At 45.9% G+C, this 20,700-nt stretch overlaps 1 protein-coding gene across 2 annotated transcripts in view; it reads right to left on the reverse strand.

The window, feature by feature from the left end:
* Positions 1–13,836, reverse strand: part of TRIM62 (tripartite motif containing 62) — a 33,706-nt gene extending 19,870 nt beyond the window's left edge. Inside the window, exons 1-3 of one of the 2 annotated variants that reach the window (XM_077260481.1) lie at positions 13,516–13,836; positions 12,410–12,818; positions 6,068–6,163 (exon numbers count right to left, since the gene is read on the reverse strand). In XM_077260481.1, the coding sequence (XP_077116596.1) occupies positions 6,068–6,163; positions 12,410–12,817 (504 nt within the window). In that variant the 5' untranslated portion in view covers position 12,818; positions 13,516–13,836. Of the gene's footprint in view, positions 1–6,067; positions 6,164–12,409; positions 12,819–13,434 lie in introns of both variants that reach the window. The other variant, XM_077260480.1, reaches the window with a different exon arrangement.
* Between the last annotated feature and the right edge of the window lie 6,864 nt (positions 13,837–20,700).

Consider the following 20,700-nt stretch of genomic DNA (forward strand, 5'->3'; position numbering starts at 1 on the left):
GACTTCCATGACACCGACTCCGACGCCTCGATTTCCATGACACCGACTCCACGACTCCCTCAAACACGGCTCATGTTTAATTTAAGTGATAAATTTACTGTGGTAAAATGGCAACATCAGGCTTTTAATCATTATTATGATACAATAATCACGCCATTTAGATAGAACATAAAATATATTTATTGGAAAACAACTTTAGAACAAAAAACTTTTACATATTTACAATTTATTATACACTCTGCAGTAAGTGTAAAAAATAAAAAGTTTTCAACAACAGCGTACTGAATAGCATTTGTGCAGTCTATGAATTTGTTCTGAGAAGTAGTATCACCTCCATCAGATCCTCCTCCATAGATGACCTCACATCTGACCTAATTATTTTAAGGCTGGAGAACGACCTCTCTACAGTAACTTGGGTTGGTGATAAAGCAGTGACCATATGAGCGACATCTCTAACAATTTCAGGGTATAGAAGAATTGCCTCGTGCACAGTCAGTTTTGATGAATAACTGAACTCTTCTACTTCTTTGAGAACTAGTGAAAAACGTTGCTGAAATATGGTCAATCTGTTTTCTATGGGAGGGAAGTCTTTTTCCCTGTGACGACGCTTTGCCTGCTCCAGGTCGTACAAATACTTGTCGAAATCAAACTCCTCATCTGGTGAGGATGAAGGAACGGCAGCAGCACTGGCAGGACCCGAGTCCTCTTGCTCTTGGCCGTCCTGTAGCCCACTCATCCTAACTGCTACCTCAATCAGAGCTTCTTTAGTAAGCTGTTGGTCATACAGCAATATACAATGACTCTGGTCCACATAAACAGCTGCCAGAAGAGTTTTATTTTCTAATAGCAGTGTCTCTCTGTTTCATTGAAGCAACAATACCATCTGCGATTAAACCTCATCTTTGGGACAGGTAAAACAACAAGTTCTACCACTCCTTTATAAAAATGCCAGGAGTTAAATCCTCAGCTTGTAACTTTTTAGTCACTGTAAATGGGTGATGAAGAAATTCCTTCAATTCAGCCACCTGTGTCCATTGACCTTCATGTAGTGTTACCTGAGGGCCATACAGTGCTTTGCGAAAGTATTCAGCTCCCTGGAACTTTTCAACCTTTTCCCACATATCAGGCTTCAAACATAAAGATACCAAATGTCAATTTTTGGTGAAGAATCAACAAGTGGAACATAATTGTGAAGTTGAACGAAATTTATTGGTTATTTTAAATTTTTGTGGAAATTATTCTTAAATTATTCGGCCCCTTTACTTTCGTGCAGAAAACTCCCTCCAGAAGTTCATTGTGGATCTCTGAATGATTCAATGTTGTCCTAAATGCCTAATGATGATAACTATAATCCACCTGTGTGTAATCAAGTCTCCGTATAAATGCACCTGCTCTGTGATAGTCTCAGGGTTCTGTTTGAAGCACAGAAAGCATCATAAAGACCAAGGAACACAACAGGCCGGTCCGTGATACTGTTGTGGAGAAGTTTAAAGCTGGATTTGGATACAAAATGATTTCCAAAATTTCAAACATCCCAAGGAGCACTGTGCAAGCGATCATATTGAAATGGAAGGAGCATCATACCACTGCAGATCTACCAAGACCCGGCCGTCCCTCTAAACTTCCATCTCAAACATGGAGAAGACTGATCAGAGATGCAGCCAAGAGGCCCATGATCACTCTGGATGAACTGCAGAGATCTACAGCTGAGGTGGGACAGTCTGTCGATAGGACAACAATCAGTCCTAAACTGCACAAATCTGGCCTTTATGGAAGAGTTGCAGAAGAAAGCCTTTTCTCAAAGATATCCATAAAAAGTGTCATTTAAAGTTTGCAACAAGCCACCTGGGAGACACACCAAACATGTGGAAGAAGGTGATCTGGTTAGATGAAACCAAAATTGAACTTTTTGGCAACAATGGCAAACGATATGTTTGGCGTAAAGGCAACACAGCTCATCACCCTGAACACATCATCCCCACTGTCAAACATGGTTGTGGCAGCATCATGGTTTGGGCCTGCTTTTCTTCAGCAGGGACAGGGAAGATGGTTAAAATTGATGGGAAGATGAATGGAGCCAAATACAGGACCATTCTTGAAGAAAACCTGTTGGAGTCTGCAAAAGACCTGAGACTGGGACGGAGATTTGTCTTCCAACAAGACAATGATCCCAAACATAAAGCAAAATCTACAATGGAATGGTTCACAAATAAACGTTTCCAGGTGTTAGAATGGCCAAGTCAGAGTCCAGACCTCAATCCAATCGAGAATCTGTGGAGAGAGCTGAAAACTGCTGTTCACAAATGATCTCCATCCAACCTCACTGAGCTCGAGCTGTTTGCCAAGGAAGAATGGACAAGAATTTCAGTCTCTCGATGTACAAAACTGATAGAGACATGCAGCTGTAATCGCAGCAAAAGGTGGCACAACAAAGTATTAAGTTAAAGGCCGAATAATATTGCATGCCCCACTTTTCAGTTTTTGAATTTCCACAAAAATTTAAAATAACCACTAAATTTCATTCAACTTCACAATTGTGTTCCACTTGCTGTTGATTCTTCACCAAAATTTACATTTGGTATCTTTATGTTTGAATCATGATATGTGGGAAAAGGTTGAAAAGTTCCAGGGGGCCGAATACTTTCGCAAGGCACTGCAGCTACAAGCAAGGGTTTCAGCTCAAGCAGTCGCTCAGTCATTAAATAGGTGCTGCCTCACCAAGTGGTTTGATCCACAATTTCCCCTTTTCCAGCACGTCTCTTCAAGATGGAATCAATTTTAGGGGTTCTGGCAGTAATAGCCAATTTCCTCACTTTGCTCACCAGAGTTCCAGCATGTCCCTCTTGCAGACTATCTCTTATTGCCAGCTGCAGCATGTGCACAACACAGCGCATGTGATGAATAGCAAAGAGGTGTGAAGCAGCTTCAACAAGATCATCTAATTGTAAAGAATCATTTTGCTGTTCTTCTGCAGTAATATCTGTTTGTTCCTCCATTAGGGGAACAGGACTGTGGCCTTCCATCTCCAACATACTTAATGTGAAATGTTCTTCTAGCTGCTGTTCACCTTCATTATTCTCATTCATCAGTTTAATTGTACTTATCATGCTTGCAGTATTATCAGTTACAATAGCAAGAACCTGTTTTTTCAGTTCATAATCTTGCAGAACTTTTTCCACTAAGGTCTGGAGAAACTGGCTGCTGTGATGAGCTTTAGTATCTTTTACTGCCAGCATCTCAGTAACAATTTTTTTGTTGTCACAAACATATCGAACATTGATAGCAAAATAGTTCACTCTGACATGTGCAGGCATCCATTTTAAGAAATACAAAGAGTCTCTTCAGAGTCTTTTTAAGATCTTCCTTTTGGTTAAGGGCTTCTTCAATCACTAGTTTTTAATACTTTCTCTTTCAAGAGAAACACCAAGTTTGCAAGCCATTTCTCCATTAAGAGCTGTAAAAGCTGGTCGTGCAAATAATGATAATGGTACACTGTCCTTCACAACAAGCTCCATGAGCTCTCTTTCAAACACATCTGCTGTCATTGTTACAGTAACTACAGTAACTTTGTCACTTACAAAATATCTTGTAACTAGTGTTGAGCATTCCGATACTGCAAGTATCGGGTATCGGCCGATACTTGCTGTATCGGAATTCCGATACCGAGATCCGATATTTTTGTGATATCGGGTATCGGTATCGAAACAACATTAATGTAAAAATGTGTAAAAGAGAGAATTAAAATAAAAAATATTGCTATACTCACCTCTCCGACGCAGCCTGCACCTTACCGAGGGAAGCGGCAGCGTTCTTTGTTTAAAATTCGCGCTTTTCTTTCCTTTACGTGAGTCCCGGCTTGTGATTGGTTGCGTGCCGCCCATGTGACCGGGACGCAACCAATCACAGCAAGCCGTGACGTAATTTCAGGTCCTTCAGGATTTTAAAATTACGTTCCGGCGTTGTGATTGGTTGCGTCGCAGTCACATGGGCGACGCAACCAATCACAGCAAGCCGTGACGTAATTTCAGGTCCTTAAGGATTTTAAAATTACGTCCCGGCTTTGTGATTGGTTGCGTCGCAGTCACATGGGAGACGCAACCAATCACAAGCCGTGACGTCACGGGAGGCTGGACACGCGCGCATTTTAAAATGGGCGCGTGTCCAGCCTCCCGTGACGTCCCGGCTTGTGATTGGTTGCGCCGCGATCAACCAATCACAAGCCGGGAGGCTGGACACGCGCGCATTTTAAAATTTTAAAATGCGCGCGTGTCCAGCCTCCCGGCTTGTGATTGGTTGACCGCGGCGCAACCAATCACAAGCCGGGACGTCACGGGAGGCTGGACACACGCCCATTTTAAAAAGCGCGCGTGTCCAGCCTCCCGTGACGTCACGGCTTGTGATTGGTTAATGGCGGCCATGTTGCCGGGACGCGGACCAATCACAGCAAGCCGTGACGTAATTTCATCACGGCTTGCTGTGATTGGTCCGCGTCCCGGCAACATGGCCGCCCTGACCAATCACAAGCCGGGACTTCACGTAACCAAGTAAAAGCGCGAATTTTAAACAAACAACTCTGCCGGTTCCCTCGCTGAGGTCCAGGCTGCGTCGGACAGGTGAGTATAGCGATATTTTTTATTTTAATTCTTTCTTTTACACATTTATATGGATCCCAGGGCCTGAAGGAGAGTTTCCTCTCCTTCAGACCCTGGGAACCATCAGGAATACCGTCCGATACTTGAGTCCCATTGACTTGTATTGGTATCGGTATCGGATTGGATCCGATACTTTGCCGGTATCGGCCGATACTTTCCGATACCGATACTTTCAAGTATCGGACGGTATCGCTCAACACTACTTGTAACTGATGTTTCAGACGCTCTTTCTTCCTCCTTTGCTTGGCGGGAAGTGCTGGTCTCTAGCTTCTTGGGTGGCAGCATTGTAAATGTCTTCTTAGATTGGAATCTCTTGAAGGAACATTTTTATCACTGCCTGATTTTGGCATCACAGCATTTGTTTTCATCTGGGTCACTAATACACTGACACACAAAATGTTTTTTTAACTTGAGTCACAGTAAAATGCTCAAATACAGCTGCCTTCATAAGATGTTTCTAAGACATTTTGTAATTATGTAAATTCGCTCTCAAAATATTTTGTCCTGTTAAAAAATAAGGTATATTGTAATTCTTGTAAGAAAAGGGAATCGTGCAGTGTATAATTTGGGATAGAAATAAAACAATCTTTGCATAAATCAATAGGACAGATGATAAGTATAAAGTTTGTAAAATATGTTAGATAGCTTTATGCTGAACTTTCAATGTCAGGCTTGTCTCAGGGTACAGCTCATTAAATGCTTCACATCATATTTCTTCACAGTCTATAAAGAGGGGAGGAGGGAGGGATCATGTCTGTGCTGAATCATATTGCAGAACACACAAACAAATATATATGACCTCATCGATTCTGTTACTGTATTCTGAACTTGAGATGTTAGAGAACAGTTTTTACCCTTATATTCTATGTATAGTGTATATAAGAGCAGCTAATTTCTCCAAACATGAGCTAAGAGGAAAAATAAACTAAAACATCAAGAATACGGAGACAACATATACTGGACTATTGATATATGCATAGTTTATTGAAAGTTTAGATATGCTTTAGGAAGTACTTACCTTCTTTAATCCTGCTGTCCTGTTCACTCCAGAAGTTCTGAGATGAATGCAGGCTTTCCTTCCCTGTGTGTTTATTTTTTACCCTTATCTGTAGAGGAGCTTCACTACTTATCATGACCATAAACTGCAGCACAGATTCATCTCAGCTGAAGGTCTAGACCTTAGATCAGGAATAGGACAGACATTTATAGGACATTTCATAACTTTACCAAATTCTTATGAAAAAAATATTCTCCACAAACTGCATTAAACTACTGTACCCAATTTATTATATATTTTAGAAGTCAGAGTCGGTCCATTTTATACCGACTCCAACTCCGACTCCACCAAAATGGGCTCAGACTCCGACTCAACCTCCACAGCCCTTGTCACAGTCAACCACCTTGGGAGGTCTCACCTTTGTCTCAGCCAGCTGGCGTTTCAGCAGCTGCAGTGCCTCCGTGTGCCCCTGTGCGCTTTCCTGCAGTGCCTGTAGCTGCTCTTTCAGTTCTCTCTGAAAGTGAAAAAAAAGAAAATGATCCATGCAGAAGACGGGAAGAACCGAATCAGAGAAACCAGCAGACTAAGCATTATCCATCACCACCAATATCCACAGTCATGGAGTAGATGATGGGGGGCGCAGCCGGGACACAAAGACCATGCAGTGTCTGTCACTCACTGGATATTAGATTGAGGACAATAGGGTCAGTGCACATTGTAATCCACACCAAACACTGGAGGCAAGAGGGCACCGACTCTGCACACAACCAGGACTGCACGAGAGCAAGAAAGGAAACCTTCACTACCAAACCAGCTGAAATCCTAGATTATACCCCAGAGCTGCACTCACTATTCTACAGGTGCCGTCACGGATCGGGGGTGACCTTTGGCCAGCAAACGGCTATCACATGTGCATGGGGCTTATCTTAGGGTACCGTCACACATTGAAATTTCCATCGCTACGACGTTACGATTCGTGACATTCTAGCGATATCGTTACGATATCGCTGTGTCTGACACGCTACTGCGATCAGACACCCTGCTGAGAATCGTACGTCGTAGCAGATCGTTTGGAACTTTCTTTCGTCGCTTGATCACCCGCTGACATCGCTGGATCGTTGTCTGTGACAGCGATCCAGCGATGTCTTCGCTTGTAACCAGGGTAAACATCGGGTAACTAAGCGCAGGGCCGCGCTTAGTAACCCGATGTTTACCCTGGTTACAAGCGTAAACGTAAAAAAACAAACCGTACATACTCACCCGTCGGTGTCCTTCAGGTCCCTTGCCGTCTGCTTCCTGCTCTGAGTGCCGGCCGGAAAGTGAGAGCAGATCACAGCGGTGCTGCGCTCTGCTCTCACTGTACGGCTGCACTCAGAGCAGGAAGCAGACGGCAAGGGACCTGAAGGACACCGACGGGTGAGTATGTACGGTTTGTTTTTTTACGTTTACGCTGGTAACCAGGGTAAACATCGGGTTACTAAGCGCGGCCCTGCGCTTAGTTACCCGATGTTTACCCTGGTTACCCGGGGACTTCGGCATCGCTCCAGCGCCGTGATTGCAACGTGTGACCGCAGTCTACGACGCTGGAGCGATGATCATACGACGCTGCGACGTCACGAATCGTGCCGTCGCAGCGATGAAAATTTCAATGTGTGACGGTACCCTTAGTTATCCCTCCACTGCTACAATGTGATGAAAACACAAACAAGTATATTGACCTATCAATTTACCGCAGGGGCTTAATTTAGTTATCCCACTGCTGCTACAATATCATGAACTGCAGGGATTTATGTATATCCCGCTTTCCAGTTCCGCTTCGGAACTTGCAGCTCTCTGGCACCCCCCTAACCCTCAGGTCAGTCAGGGAACTACACCTGGGATAATTAGTCATCAGACGGGCCGCTTCACTGTGGACTGGCTAGCAGGCACGCTGCAGCGACGGAATTATAAATGCTCAGGCCGCAGCCAGACAATAGCTTATAAAACCCCATTCCGTTGCGGCCAGCGGCACCCACCTATCCCAGAACACACTTCGCTGCCACCAGCTCAGATTTCTCACAGAGAGGGGTTCAGAGCCAACCCAATTTAGTAGAGTAATTAACTTCAGGGACGTGAAAAATTTGCATAGAACATGAAGAATACGAACTAGTAGTTTTATAGTTTACTCCAAAAGATTAGGCAGTGTTTATAAAAGGTATATAAAGATGTTACAATATGAGACAAAGTATGTACAGCAATTATACAAAAAATGGATTAAAGAAAAATAAAACTCACATTTGCTTAGATCATTTCAGCTAACCATGCTGGTAGGCGGAGCCAAATATCCCAGTACATCAGGAAGTCTTTCTGTAGTGACATCCCAGGCAAGAATGAAGGCTGGGTTAAGTGCAGTCACTTATACCTGCAGGCTTGTGACATCACTAAAGGGGTTGGTTTACCTTCACCCTCCCCTCTACTTAAAGTTACAGATTGTACCAACAATACTTATAATCCTCATATCTTGGCTTCAGAACATGGCAGAGTCACAGCACACCCATCATTCATCTTATATTAAAATTTGCTTTCTAATGATACCACACTTGAACTAGTTGGTCCACACAGTTCAGGAGAAATCCTCACTTTGTACTCGTGTTTAGCTGCTAGCGCTTACAGTGATTGACAGATCTACAGATGGAAATTCGCAATATGTACTCCGTAGTTTTCAAGCCCAAATCGGTGGCCCAATACCTTACTATAATAGAAACCTCAAAGAACCTCATGTCTTTTGAAAGAGTCTAGACCAGTTTCAGCTGGTACTAGATGGGAGAATTGTCTATTGCAGCTACAGAGGTCGTAAACATTCTTGTGGTGGGAGGGAATGAGAAGTTTATGATTCACACACACAGCAGCAGAAGCAAAGAGAGAAGGGGGGTCAGAGCCCACAATGTGCGTGATAACAGGAAAAATTAAAAATCCTACTCCATTTTATACATTATCTTGACAATACCCCAGACCTGCACTCACTATTCTGCTGGTGCAGTCACTGTGTACATACATTACATTACTGATCCTGAGTTACATCCTGCATTATACCCCAGAGCTGCACTCACTATTCTTCTGGTGCAGTCACTGTGTACATACATTACATTACTGATCCTGAGTTACATCCTGTATTATACCCCAGAGATGCACTCACAATTCTGCTGGTGCAGTCACTGTGCACATATATTACACTACTGATCCTGAGTTACATCCTGTATTATAACCCAGAGCTGCACTCACTATTCTGCTGGTGCAGTCACTGTGTACATACATTACATTACTGATCCTGAGTTACATCCTGTATTATACCCAGAGCTGCACTCACTATTCTGCTGGTGCAGTCACCATGTACATACATTACATTATTGATTTTGAGTTACATCCTGTATTATACCCCAAAGCTGCACTCACTATTCTGCTGGTGCAGTCTCTGTGTACACACATTATATTACTGATCCTGAGTTACATCCTGTATTATACCCCAGAGCTACACTCACTATTCTGCTGGTGCAGTCACTGTGTACACACATTAGATTACTGATCCTGAGTTACACCCTGTATTATACCCCAGAGCTGCACTCACTATTCTGCTGGTGCAGTCACTGTGTACATACATTACATTACTGATCCTGAGTTACATTCTGTATTATACCCCAGAGCTGCACTCACTATTCTGCTGGTGCAGTCACTGTGTATATACATTACATTACTGATCCTGAGTTACCTCCTGTATTATATCCCAGAGCTGTACTCACTATTCTGCTGGTGCAGACACTGTGTACATACATTATTTTACTGATCCTGAGTTACATCCTGTTTTATACTCCAGATCTGCAGTCACTGCTGGTGCAGTCACTGTGTACATATGTACATACATTACATTACTGATCCTGAGTTACCTCCTGTTTTATACCCCAGAGCTGCACTCACTATTCTGCTGGTGCAGTCACTGTGTACATACATTACATTACTGATCCTGAGTTACATCCTGTATTATACCCCAGAGCTGCACTCACTATTCTGCTGGTGCAGTCACTGTGTACATACATTACATTACTGATCCGGAGTTACCTCCTGTATTATACCCCCAGAGCTGCACTCACTATTCTGCTGATGCAGTCACTGTGTACATACATTACATTACTGATCCTGAGTTACATCCTCTATTATACCCCAGAGCTGCACTCACTATTCTGCTGGTGCAGTCACTATGTACATACATTACATTACTAATCCTGAGTTACATCCTGTATTATACTCCAGAGCTGCACTCACTATTCTGCTGGTGCAGTCACTGTGTACATACATTACATTACTGATCCTGAGTTACCTCCTGTATTATATCCCAGAGCTGCACTCACTATTCTGCTGGTGCAGTCACTGTGTACATACATTATATTACTGATCCTGAGTTACATCCTGTATTATACCCCAGAGCTGCACTCACTATTCTGCTGGTGCAGTCACTGTGTACATACATTACATTACTGATCCTGATTTACCTCCTGTATTATACCCCAGAGCTGCACTCACTATTCTGCTGGTGCAGTCACTGTGTACATACATTACTGATCCTGAGTTACCTCCTGTATTATACCCCAGAGCTGCACTCACTATTCTGCTGGTGCAGTCACTATGTACATACATTACATTACTAATCCTGAGTTACATCCTGTATTATACTCCAGAGCTGCACTCACTATTCTGCTGGTGCAGTCACTGTGTACATACATTATATTACTAATCCAGAGTTACATCCTGTATTACACCCCAGAGCTGCACTCACTATTCTGCTGGTGCAGTCACTGTGTACATACATTATATTACTAATCCAGAGTTACATCCTGTATCATACCGCAGAGCTGCACTCACTATTCTGCTGGTGCAGTCACTGTGTACATACATTACATAAATGATCCTAGTTACCTCCTGTATTATACTCCAGAGCTGCACTCACTATTCTGCTGGTGCAGTCACTGTGTACGTACATTACTGATCCTGATCGTCCTCTCACCATGTATTAGGTTGCCCTTCGTGTCCTCTCCATGTCCTTATATTAGGGGGTGTCATCCCTTCGTACTCCCTCTCACCCCTGTATTAAGAGGTTTTCCCTCATGTCACTGCTTAGCACTGTATTAGGAGGTCACTCCTTGTGCTCCCTCTGTACCCCTGTATTACGGGGACTTTCCTCATTCTCCTTCACACCCTTGTATAAGTCTACGTTCACATTAGCGTTCGGCGCCGCAGCGTCGCCGCATGCGTCATGCGCCCCTATATTTAACATGGGGGCGCATGGACATGCGTTGTGCTGCGTTTTGCGACGCATGGCCGCAAGTGTTGGGCGCAGAGAACGCAACAAGTTGCATTTTTTTGCGTCCAACTTTCGGCCAAAAAGGACGCATGCGTCACAAAACGCAGCGTTTTAGCGTGCGTTTTGTTGCGGTTTTGTTTGCGTTGTGCGTTGCGTCGCCGACGCTGCGGCGCACAACGCAAATGTGAACGTAGCCTTAGGTTGTTCCTCATGCCCTCTTACACCTGTAGTAAGCTTTAATCCTTTTCGCTCCCTCCGTACCCCTGTATTATAAAGTCATCACTTATACCCCGTCTCATCCCTTGTTCCCACTGTACCCCTGTATTAGAGGATCCTCCCTTGTGTTCTCCCTCTCACACCTGTATTAGAGGATCATCCCTTGTGTTCTCCCTCTCACACCTGTATTAGAGGGTCATCCCTTGTGTTCTCCTCTCACACCTGTATTAGAGGATCATCCCTTGTGTTCCCACTCACACCTGTATTATAGGATCATCCCTTGTGTTCTCCCTCTCACACCTGCATTAGTGGATCCTCCCTTGTGTTCTCCCCCTCACACCTGCATTAGTGGATCCTCCCTTGTGTTCTCCCTCTCACACCTGTATTAGAGGATCATCCCGTGTGTTTACCCTCCCACACCTGTATTAGAGGATCATCCCTTGTGTTCCCTCTCACACCTGTATTAGAGGAGCATCCCTTGTGTTCTCCCTCACACCTGTATTAGAGGATCCTCCCTTGTGTTCTCCCTCTCACTCCTGTATTAGTGGATCCTCCCTTGTGTTCTCCCTCTCACACCTGTATTAGAGGATCATCCCTTGTGTTCTCCCTCTCACACCTGCATTAGAGGATCCTCCCTTGTGTTCTCCCTCTTACACCTGCATTAGAGGATCATCCCTTGTGTTCTCCCTCTTACACCTGCATTAGAGGATCCTCCCTTTTGTTCTCCCTCTCACACCTGTATTAGAGCATCCCTTGTGTTCTCCCTCTCACACCTGTATTAGAGGATCCTCCCTTGTGTTCTCCCTCTCACACCTGTATTAGTGGATCCTCCCTTGTGTTCTCCCTCTCACACCTGTATTAGAGGATCATCCCTTGTGTTCTCCTCTCACACCTGTATTAGAGGATCATCCCTTGTGTTCTCCCTCACACCTGTATTAGAGGGTCATCCCTTGTGTTCCCTCTCACACCTGAATTAGAGGATCATCCCTTGTGTTCTCCTCTCACACCTGTATTAGAGGATCATCCCTTGTGATCTCCCTCTCACACCTGTATTAGAGGATCATCCCTTGTGTTCCCTCTCACACCTGTATTAGAGGATCATCCCTTGTGTTCTGTCTCACACCTGTATTAGAGGGGCATCCCTTGTGTTCCGTCTCACACCTGTATTGGATTGTCGTCCCTTGTGTTCTCCTCTCAACTCTGTACCCTCACCTGCAGCTCCTCAAAGGCCTCGTCCACATTGGTCACCTGGTGCTGCTCATGAAGGGAGGGTTCATCACAAAAGAAGCAGACAACGGTGCGGTCCGTCAGGCAGAAAAGCTTCACTTTGTCGTGGTCTTTGCAGGGAAAAGAGCTTCTCTGGGCGCTCAGGATGGCGTCTAGGGGGAAGGCCGAGTACCTTTCCACAATGTTAGACAGTTTTAGGCTGGGGGACAAGGTGGGCTCCGAGAAGGTCCTCCGACACTCGGGACAGTCCAGGGGGCCCCCCGGCTTATGCCGGCTCCAGTGCTCAGTGATGCATTTACGACAGAAGTAATGTTCACAGCCGAAGCTGACGGGGTCCTGGTATATACTGAGACAGATAGAACAGAGCAGCTCGTCCTTTAGACAGCACGCCATCCTGGGGGCCAGAGAGGAGCACGTCAGCATGGAGGCTAAGAGCACCCCAGACAAATGACACCAGCCTGCCACCCCTCATACACCCTGACAAATGCAGACACAGATATTACACGTATCGCCCGGCATACTATCACGCTCACCCCGGTATAATATCCAAGCTGAACCCCCACCCGATATAATATCCAAGCTGCCTCCACCCCGATATAATATACCACCTTCCCCCCTCCCCACCCCCAGTATAATATCCAACCTTCCCCCCACCCCTATTATAATATCCAACCTTCCCCCCACCCCTAATATAATATCCAACCTTCTCCCCTCCCCACCCCTGGTATAATATCCAACCTTCCCCCTCACCCCTAATATAATATCCAACCTTCCCCCCCACCCCGGTATAATATCCAACCTTCCCCCTCACCCCTAATATAATATCCAACCTTCCCCCCCACCCGGGTATAATATCCAACCTTCCCCCTCACCCCTAATATAATATCCAACCTTCCCCCCCACCCCGGTATAATATCCAACCTTCCCCCCTCCCGACCCCTAATATAATATCCAATCGGCGGTGGTGGTGGTGGCTCGCTGTGCCCGGTAGTGGTGGCGGCTCGCTGTACCTGCTGTGACTGGTGGCAGCTCGCTGTGCCCGGTGGTGGCTGCGGCTCGCTGTGCCCGGTGGTGGTGAAGGCTCGCTGTACCTGCTGTGACTGGTGGCGGCTCGCTGTGCCCGGTGGTGGCTCGCTGTGCCCGGTGGTGGTGGCGGCTCGCTGTGCCCGATGGTGGTGGCAGCTCGCTGTGCCTGGTGGTGGCTCACTGTGCCTGATGGTGATGGCGGCTCGCTGTGCCCGATGGTGGTGGCAGTTCGCTGTGCCCGCTGGTGGCTCGCTGTGTTCGGTGGTGGTGGCGGCTCGCTGTGCCCGGTGGTGGCTCACTGTGGCTGGTGGTGGTGGCAGCTCGCTGTGCCCGGTTGTGGCTCACTGTGCCCTGTGGTGGTGGCGGCTCGCTGTGCCCGGAGGTGGTGGCGGCTCGCTGTGCCCGGTGGTGGTTCACTGTGCCCGGTGGTGGTGGCAGCTCGCTGTGCCCGGTGGTGGCTCGCTGAGTCCGGTTGTGGCTCACTGTGCCCGGTGGTGGTGGCGGCTCGCTATGCCCGGTGGTGGTGGCGACTCGCTGTGCCAGGTGGTGGTGGCGACGGCGGCCTTCCCTGATGTTCCTGCAGCCTCTGTTCTCTTCCTGCTCAGGTTCAGCTGCTCCTCTTCCTAATCAGCCCTGTGAGTATGGAACAGTCCAACTCAGCAGCACCCCTCACTGTGGAAAGGTCCAGCCTCACACACTGCAGCCACAGCAAGGGGGGGGGACCTGCCATCACCAAACACCCCCAGGAACTCGCAATGGTACAGTCCTACAGATCCTCTGTACACAGCAAGAATTAAAGGGACAATGTCCAGTGTCCACATCATCCCACACCTGCGATAGATACACAGCTCAGCAGTCAGTATCACACAGGATAGGATTAGATACACAGCTCAGCAGTCAGTATCACACAGGATAGGATTAGATACACGGCTCAGCAGTCAGTATCACACAGGAGACGATTAGATACACAGCTCAGCAGTCAATATCACACAGGATAGGACTAGATACACGGCTCAGCAGTCAGTATCACACAGGAGAGGATTAGATACATGGCTCAGCAGTCAGTATCACACAGGAGAGGATTAGATACACGGCTCAGCAGTTAGTAATACACAGGAGAGGATTAGATACACGGCTCAGCCGACAGTATTACACAGGATAGGATTAGATACACGGCTCAGCAGTCAGTAAAACACAGGAGAGGATTAGCTACACGGCTCAGCAGTCAGTATCACACAGGAGAGGATTAGATACATGGCTCAGCAGTCAGTAATACACAGGAGAGGATTCGATACAGGGCTCAGCAGTCAGTATCACACAGGAGAGGATTAGATACAGGGCTCAGCAGTCAGTATCACACAGGAGAGGATTAGATATACGGCTGAGCAGTCAGTATCACACAGGAGAGTATTAGATACACAGCTCAGCAGTCAGTATCACACAGGATAGGATTGGATACACAGCTCATCACAAAGGATAGGATTAGATACATGGCTCAGCAGACAGTATCACACAGGAGAGGATTAGATACACGGCTCAGCAGACAGTATCACACAGGAGAAGATTAGATACAGGGCTCAGCAGTCAGTATCACACAGGAGAGGATTAAATACACGGCTCAGCAGTCAGTATCACAGGAGAGGATTAGATACACGGCTCAGCAGTCAGTATCACACAGGAGATTAGATACACGGCTCAGCAGTCAGTATCACACAGGAGAGGATTAGATACACGGCTCAGCAGTCAGTATCACACAGGAGAGGATTAGATACACGGCTCAGCAGTCAGTATCACACATGATAGGATTAGATACACAGCTCAGCAGTCAGTGTCACACAGGAGACTGCAGAGAAAGGTGGAAAGACAGACCCCAAAAGACTGTAGAGAAAGGAGAGACAGACCCCAAAAGACTGCAGAGAAAGGAGGGAGAGTGTCACGTACCCACTTCTCAGCACGCGACTTGGTGTTGCTCCTGCAAGGGTTAATCTATCTCCCCACTCTCAGTCCAGCATTCAACCTCTGTCCTATGCTGTAATGGGAGCATAAATCACACCCCGACCCAGGCCACACACCCGCTCATACAAGCTGCCACCACTCACCGAATACACGGGCGATGAGTCCCGGAAATATTACTACTACTGTCTGCCAGTCATAAGGCTCACACAGTTTAAGGCTATGGATTCTTTAGAACATACAAGGTTCAACTAATTAAAGTTTCATGCTTTAATAGAAAAGGTACAGTGCTTACAATAAAGAAAGGTATACAAATATGGTAATAAAAGACATACAAATATGCAAAACAGTTATAAAAATAAACAGGAGAAAACTTACAGAAATGCCTAACTTTGTAGTCTGCTTTCTGCTCCCTGAGAGGGGGATGAATATGAACTGGAACACATCAGCTCGGCTGCCCTCAATCTGTGAACAACTTTGTATGCGTACAAGCCTAATTTATAGAGTTAACTTGGAGGTCAGATTTCTAGAACAGCCTCTCAGGTTAACCCCTTCATGACCCAGCCTATTTTGACCTTAATGACCTGGCCATTTTTTGCAATTCTGACCAGTGTCCCTTTATGAGGTAATAACTCAGCAACGCTTCAACGGATCCTAGCGATTCTGAGATTGTTTTTTCGTGACATATTGGGCTTCATGTTAGTGGTAAATTTAGGTCGATAATTTCTGCGTTTATTCGTGAAAAAAATGGAAATTTGGCGAAAATTTTGAAAATTTCGCAATTTTCACATTTTGAATTTTTATTCTGTTAAACCAGAGAGTTATGTGACACAAAATAGTTAATAAATAACATTTCCCACATGTCTACTTTACATCAGCACAATTTTGGAAACAAAATTTTTTTTTGCTAGGATGTTATAAGGGTTAAAATTTGACCAGTGATTTCTCATTTTTACAACAAAATTTACAAAACCGTTTTTTTTAGGGACCACCTCACATTTGAAGTCAGTTTCAGGGTTCTATATGGCTGAAAATACCCAAAAGTGACACCATTCTAAAAACTGCACCCCTCAAGGTGCTCAAAACCACATTCAAGAAGTTTATTAACCCTTCAGGTGCTTCACAGCAGCAGAAGCAACACGGAAGGAAAAAATGAACATTTAACTTTTTAGTCACAAAAATGATCTTTTAGCAACAATTTTGTTATTTTCCCAAGGGTAAAAGGAGAAACTGGACCACGAAAGTTGTTGTCCAATTTGTCCTGAGTACGCTGATACCTCATATGTGGGGGTAAACCACTGACTGGGCGCACGGCAGGGCTTGGAAGGGAAGGAGCACCATTTGACTTTTTGAATTAAAAATTGGCTCCAATCTTTAGCGGACACCATGTCGTGTTTGGAGAGCCCCCGTGTGCCTAAACATTGGAGCTCCCCCACAAGTGACCCCATTTTGGAAACTAGACGCCCCAAGGAACTTATCTAGATGCATAGTGAGCACTTTAAACCCTCAGGTGCTTCACAAATTGATCCGTAAAAATGAAAAAGTACTTTTTTTTCACAAAAAAATTCTTTTAGCCTCAATTTTTTCATTTTCACATAGGCAACAGGATAAAATGGATCCTAAAATTTGTTGGGCAATTTCTCCTGAGTACGCGGATACCTCATATGTGGGGGTAAACCACTGTTTGGGCGCACGGCAAGGCTCGGAAGGGAAGGCGCACCATTTGACTTTTTGAATGGAAAATGAGTTCCAATCGTTAGCGGACACCATGTCGCGTTTGGAGAGCCCTTGTGTGCCTAAACATTGGAGCTCCCCCACAAGGGACCCCATTTTGGAAACTAGACGCCCCAAGGAACTTATCTAGATGCATAATGAGCACTTTAAACCCCCAGGTGCTTCACAGAAGTTTATAACGCAAAACCGTGAAAATAAAAAATAATTCTTCTTTCCTCAAAAATGATTTTTTTAGCCCGGAATTTTTTATTTTCCCAAGGGTAACAGGAGAAATTGGACCCCAAATCTTGGTGTCCAGTTTGTCCTGAGTACGCTCATACCCTATATGTGGGGGTAAACCACTGTTTGGGTGCACAGCAGGGCTCGGAAGGGAAAGCACGCCATTTGGCTTTTTGAATGGAAAATTAGCTCCAATCATTAGCGGACGCCATGTCGCGTTTGGAGAGCCCCTGTGTGCCTAAACATTGGAGCTACCCCACAAGTGACCCCATTTTGGAAACTAGACCTCCCAAAGAACTAATCTAGATGTGTGGTGAGCACTTTGAACCCCCAAGTGCTTCACAGAAGTTTATAACGCAGAGCCATGAAAATAAAAAATAATTTTTCTTTTCTCAAAAATGATTTTTTAGCCCGCAAATTTTTATTTTCCCAAGGGTAACAGGAGAAATTTGACCCCAGTTTCTCCTGAGTACGCTGATACCCCATATGTGGGGGTAAACCACTGTTCGGGCACATTCCGGGGCTCGGAAGTGAAGTAGTGACGTTTTGAAATGCAGATGTTGATGGAATGCTCTGCAGGCATCACGTTGCGTTTGCAGAGTCCCTGATGTGCCTAAACAGTAGAAACCCCCCACAAGTGACCCCATTTTGGAAACTAGACCCCCGAAGGAACTTATCTAGATGTGTTGTGAGCACTTTGAACCCCCAAGTGCTTCACAGAAGTTTATAACGCAGAGCCGTGAAAATAATAAATACGTTTTCTTTCCTCAAAAATAATTTTTTAGCTCAGAATTTTTTATTTTCCCAAGGGTAACAGGAGACATTTGACTGCAAGAGTTGTTGTCCAGTTTCTCCTGAGTACGCTGATACCCCATATGTGAGGGTAAACCACTGTTTGGGCACATGCTGGGGCTCGGAAGTGAAGTAGTGACGTTTTGAAATGCAGACTTTGATGGAATGCTCTGCGGGCGTCACGTTGCGTTTGCAGAGCCCCTGATGTGCCTAATCAGTAGAAACCCTCCACAAGTGACCCCATTTTGGAAACTAGACCCCCAAAGGAACTTATCTAGATGTGTGGTGAGCACTTTGAACCCCCAAGTGCTTCACAGAAGTTTATAACGCGGAGCCGTGAAAATAAAAAATCATTTTTCTTTCCTCAAAAATAATTTTTTAGCCCGCAATTTTTTATTTTCCCAAGAGTTACAGGAGAAATTGGACCCCAAAAGTTGTTGTCCAGTTTCTCCTGAGTACGCTGGTACCTCATATGTGGGGGTAAACCACTGTTTGGGCACACGTCTGGGCTCAGAAGGGAGATAGCACCATTTGACTTTTTCAATGCAAGATTGGCTGGAATCAATGGTGGCGCCATGTCGCGTTTGGAGACCCACTGATGTGCCTAAACAGTGGAAACCCCTCAATTCTAACTCAAACACTAACCCCAACACACCCCTAACCCTAACCACAACCCTAACCGCAACACACCCCTAACCCTAGTATTAACCCTAATTCCAACCCTAACCCTAAGGCTATGTGCCCACGTTGCGGATTTGTGGGCGGATTTTTCGGCACCGTTTTTGAAAAATCTGCAGGTAAAACGCACTGCGCTTTACCTACGGATTTACTGCGGATTTCCAGTGTTTTTTGTGCGGATTTCACCTGCGGATTCCTATTATGGAGCAGGTGTAAAACACTGCGGAATCCGCATAAAGAATTGACATGCTGCGGAAAATACAACGCAGCGTTTCCGCTCTGTATTTTCCGCACCATGGGCACAGCGGATTTGGTTTTCCATAGGTTTACGTGGTACTGTAACCGTGATGGGAAACTGCTATGAATCCGCAGCGACCAATCCGCTGCGGATCCGCAGCCAAATCCGCACCGTGTTCACATAGCCTAATTCTAACCCTAATTCCAACCCTAGCCCTAATTCTAACCCTAATTGTAACCCTAATTCTAACCCTAGCCCTAAGTGCAACCGTAAGTGCAACCCTAGCCCTAAGTGCAACCCTAAGTGCAACCCTATCCCTAAGTGCAACCCTAACCCTAAGTGCAACCCTATCCCTGAGTGCAACCCTATCCCTAAGTGCAACCCTATCCCTAAGTGCAACCCTAACCCTAAGTGCAACCCTAAGTGCAACCCTATCCCTAAGTGCAACCCTATCCCAAAGTGCAACCCTATCCCAAAGTGCAACCCTATCCCAAAGTGCAACCCTATCAAGTGCAACCCTAACCCTAATCCTACCCCTAACCCTAATGGAAAAACAAAAATAAATATATTTTCTGTACTTTATTATTGTCCCTACCTATGGGAGTGATAAAGGGGGGGTTTATTTACTTTTTTTTTTATTTTGATCGCTGTGATAGAACTTATCACAGCGATCAAAATGTACAGGGAACGAATCTGCCGGCCGGCAGATTCGGCGGACGCACTGCGCATGCGCCCGCCATTTTCCAAGATGGCGGCGCCCATGCGAGAAGACGGAGGACACCGGGACTAGGTAAGTATGGGGGGGTGCGATCGGACAGCGGGGGGGACGGAGGGGAGGACGGGGGAGGGGCGTAGGTGAGAGGAAGGCGTTTAGAACAGGACGGAGGGGTAGGGAACACTGACGGCGGCTGCAGATTGCCGCCGCCAGTCGGTGGGGGGGCCAGATCGGGGTCTACAGCCATGGCAGATGCTATTGCAGCATCGGCCATGGCTGGATTGTAATATTTCACCAATTTTCATAGGTGAAATATTACAGATTGCTCTGATTGGCTGTTTCACTTTCAACAGCCAATCAGAGCGATCGTAGCCACGGGGGGGGCGAAGCCACCCCCCCCCCCTGGGCTGTAGCACCACTCCCCCTGTCCCTGCATGTCGGGTGAAATTGGAGTTAACCCTTTCACCCGGCCTGCAGGGACGCGATCCGGCCAGGACGCATATGCTGCGTCACAGGTCGGATTGGCATAGGTTTTCATGACGCATACGCTGCGTCAAAGGTCGGGAAGGGGTTAATATTATACTTGTTTTTGATTGGACCACGGCGGCTCCCTCAATGAATATATTATTTTCCTCGGAACTCTCTTTGCCTAAAGTTTCTCACAGATAGTGTCAGGCTGTAAATGATATCTCTCTTCAAAAGAGCTAGAAGATGTGAAATGTTTCCCTTTCCTGGTTCCCAGCAAGACCCCCTGGCGAGATTGGAGACAGCAGACTGCCCTCTCAGGACAACATATGCTGTGACCCCTGCAGTCTCAGGACAGATGTTAAATTACTGCTGGTTACACATATAAACCTATACATATTTCACTATACTAAGACTGCAGAGAAAGACCCCAAAAGACTGCAGAGAAAGGTGGGA

The sequence above is a fragment of the Ranitomeya variabilis genome, chromosome 4, assembly GCF_051348905.1.
Source record: "Ranitomeya variabilis isolate aRanVar5 chromosome 4, aRanVar5.hap1, whole genome shotgun sequence".
NCBI lineage: Eukaryota > Metazoa > Chordata > Amphibia > Anura > Dendrobatidae > Ranitomeya > Ranitomeya variabilis.